Genomic DNA, 1,960 nt, shown 5'->3' with positions numbered 1-1,960 from the left:
CATATATATATTTTTAAAGGTAATAGTATAATAGCTTCTTTCATTTCAGACAGTGTACACACAGTAAGTCAGACATAATCGTTGGCTTAAAAAAGATGTAGATAGAAATTTCTCACCACAGTGTGTCTGTTGCTCTGAATACCTACCGTAAATCTAAGGGCGAGGTTCTGTAAAGGTTAACCATTCCAGCAACACAAAAGATCGCCTAAGGTGAGATTTTGGGTAGATCCCTGTACTTCTCTCTTCTGGGAAGTTTTTTTCCTCCCTCAGTTCAGAGTGTTTAGCTTTCTGACTGAGAGTTTTGGTGCTTGGCACGGCTTTAGCTTTGAAAAATATCTATCTATCTATCTATCTATCTATCTATCTATCTATCTATCTATCTATCTATCTATCTATCTATCTATCTATCTATCTGCACACCCCGCCACACCACACCATACCACACCATACCATCCCATCCCATCCCATCCCATCCCATCCCATCCCATCCCATCCCATACCACACCATACCATACTATACCATGCAATACCATACCATACCATACCATACAAGAATGGAAATGGGGTTTCCATGAGCCCCACTTTCTCTAAAAACGAATCTAGAGTCCATTAACCTGACACATTGCACTTATGCCTTCAACGAGCTGTGTGCACGCAACTAAATAGAACAAATGAAGATGAAAACCCGTTTCCCTTAAAATCTTCAAACCTAACTCAACCACTACTTTCGTTGTCTAGATACACAAGTCCAGCATGAATACTTCAGTGTCCAGCTTCAACAAACTACAAGTACCAACTGGCTTACTAGATGCTCAAGCCTACGAACTTTTCTCCGTGATTTTCCTGTTCGCACTTGTGATTCCTATCACAGTATTTGGCCTTGTTTCCAACGTTGTGAACATCGTAATTTTTCTAAAGATAGGTCGAGACGACCCCGTGTCCATCTCATTCCTGGCTTTGTCCGTGTCCGATTTGACCTACTTACTCATACTGGCCTTCACATCTGTCAGTAATGGTTTGGTCCTGTATGACGTCACGGGCACGACATCATTGACGCCACTCGTCTATTACGTCATCTGGTACGCGTTAATCTTCCACAAAACGTCTGCTCTCATCACGACCTACACCTCTGTGGCCAGGTGCTGTTGCGTCGTTATCGCTCTCAAATTCCGCCACTTCTTCACCCTGAAAAGGACGTACATCGTCCTGGTTGCGATTTTCCTTATCGGAATCGGCCTGCACGTTCCGCCGATCGCCACCCAAGAGCTGACATGGTCAAGGTATCGAGTGAGTAGAGGTATTAACAAATCCAGTGTTCTTGTGTCTGGATTCACCTTGAAGAGACTGGCTGGGTTCCGCGAGAGTAAGTCTGTTCACGACACACTCAATAACAACGCTCTTCTCTACACATGCGTCGCCATCTCTTTCGTTTGTCTGCTCGCTTTGGTAAACGCGCTCAGAGCATCCGCGACTTTCCGTCAAGCTTCTACCGTTGTGACATCAACTTCTGCATCGTCATCCTCATCATCACATGACCACACCCCAAGAATGACGTCACCAATAAATACGCAAACCCCACCATCATCAAAGCTAGTACAATCTGAAAAAGAGAAGACATCACACGGAGCGCTGAACGGGAAGGAGATACAAGTGATCAAAGCGGTGACCCTTGTGTGCGCCATTTTCTTGCTCTCGAATGTCCCGGTGATCCTCAACTCTCTCGCGCGCCTCGCGGTGCCGGACTTCGACCTGGGCCGGAGGTTCCACTATCTGTTCATCGTCTGCTCCACCACGGGGACGTTTTGCGGCTATTTCAGCGCTGCCATCAACATTGTGGTCTACTTCCAGTTCAATTCAAGGTACAGAGACTGCCTCACCTCTTTCATCAGTGGAAAAACCGGAGGGTCAAAAAAGAAATAAAAACTCGTTCGAGTAAGACTTATGAGAGGGAACTGCGTCA

The 1,960-nt window shown here is 45.5% G+C and overlaps 1 protein-coding gene across 1 annotated transcript; it reads left to right on the top strand.

Annotated features, from left to right (window-relative positions):
- Positions 1-753: 753 nt before the first annotated feature.
- On the top strand, positions 754-1,920 carry LOC101862680. The gene has a single exon (XM_005107869.1). The coding sequence runs from the start codon at positions 754-756 to the stop codon at positions 1,918-1,920; it is 1,167 nt and encodes a 388-aa protein (XP_005107926.1).
- Positions 1,921-1,960: the final 40 nt, after the last annotated feature.

This window comes from Aplysia californica, unplaced genomic scaffold (genome assembly GCF_000002075.1).
Source record: "Aplysia californica isolate F4 #8 unplaced genomic scaffold, AplCal3.0 scaffold00638, whole genome shotgun sequence".
Taxonomy (NCBI): domain Eukaryota; kingdom Metazoa; phylum Mollusca; class Gastropoda; order Aplysiida; family Aplysiidae; genus Aplysia; species Aplysia californica.
Note: the sequence above shows the minus strand (reverse complement) of the source record. Positions and strands in the feature narration are given on the sequence as shown.

Excerpts from the sequence above, each read along its gene's own strand:
- LOC101862680 (XM_005107869.1), top strand. The coding sequence starts at position 754 with ATGAATACTTCAGTGTCCAGCTTCAACAAACTACAAGTACCAACTGGC.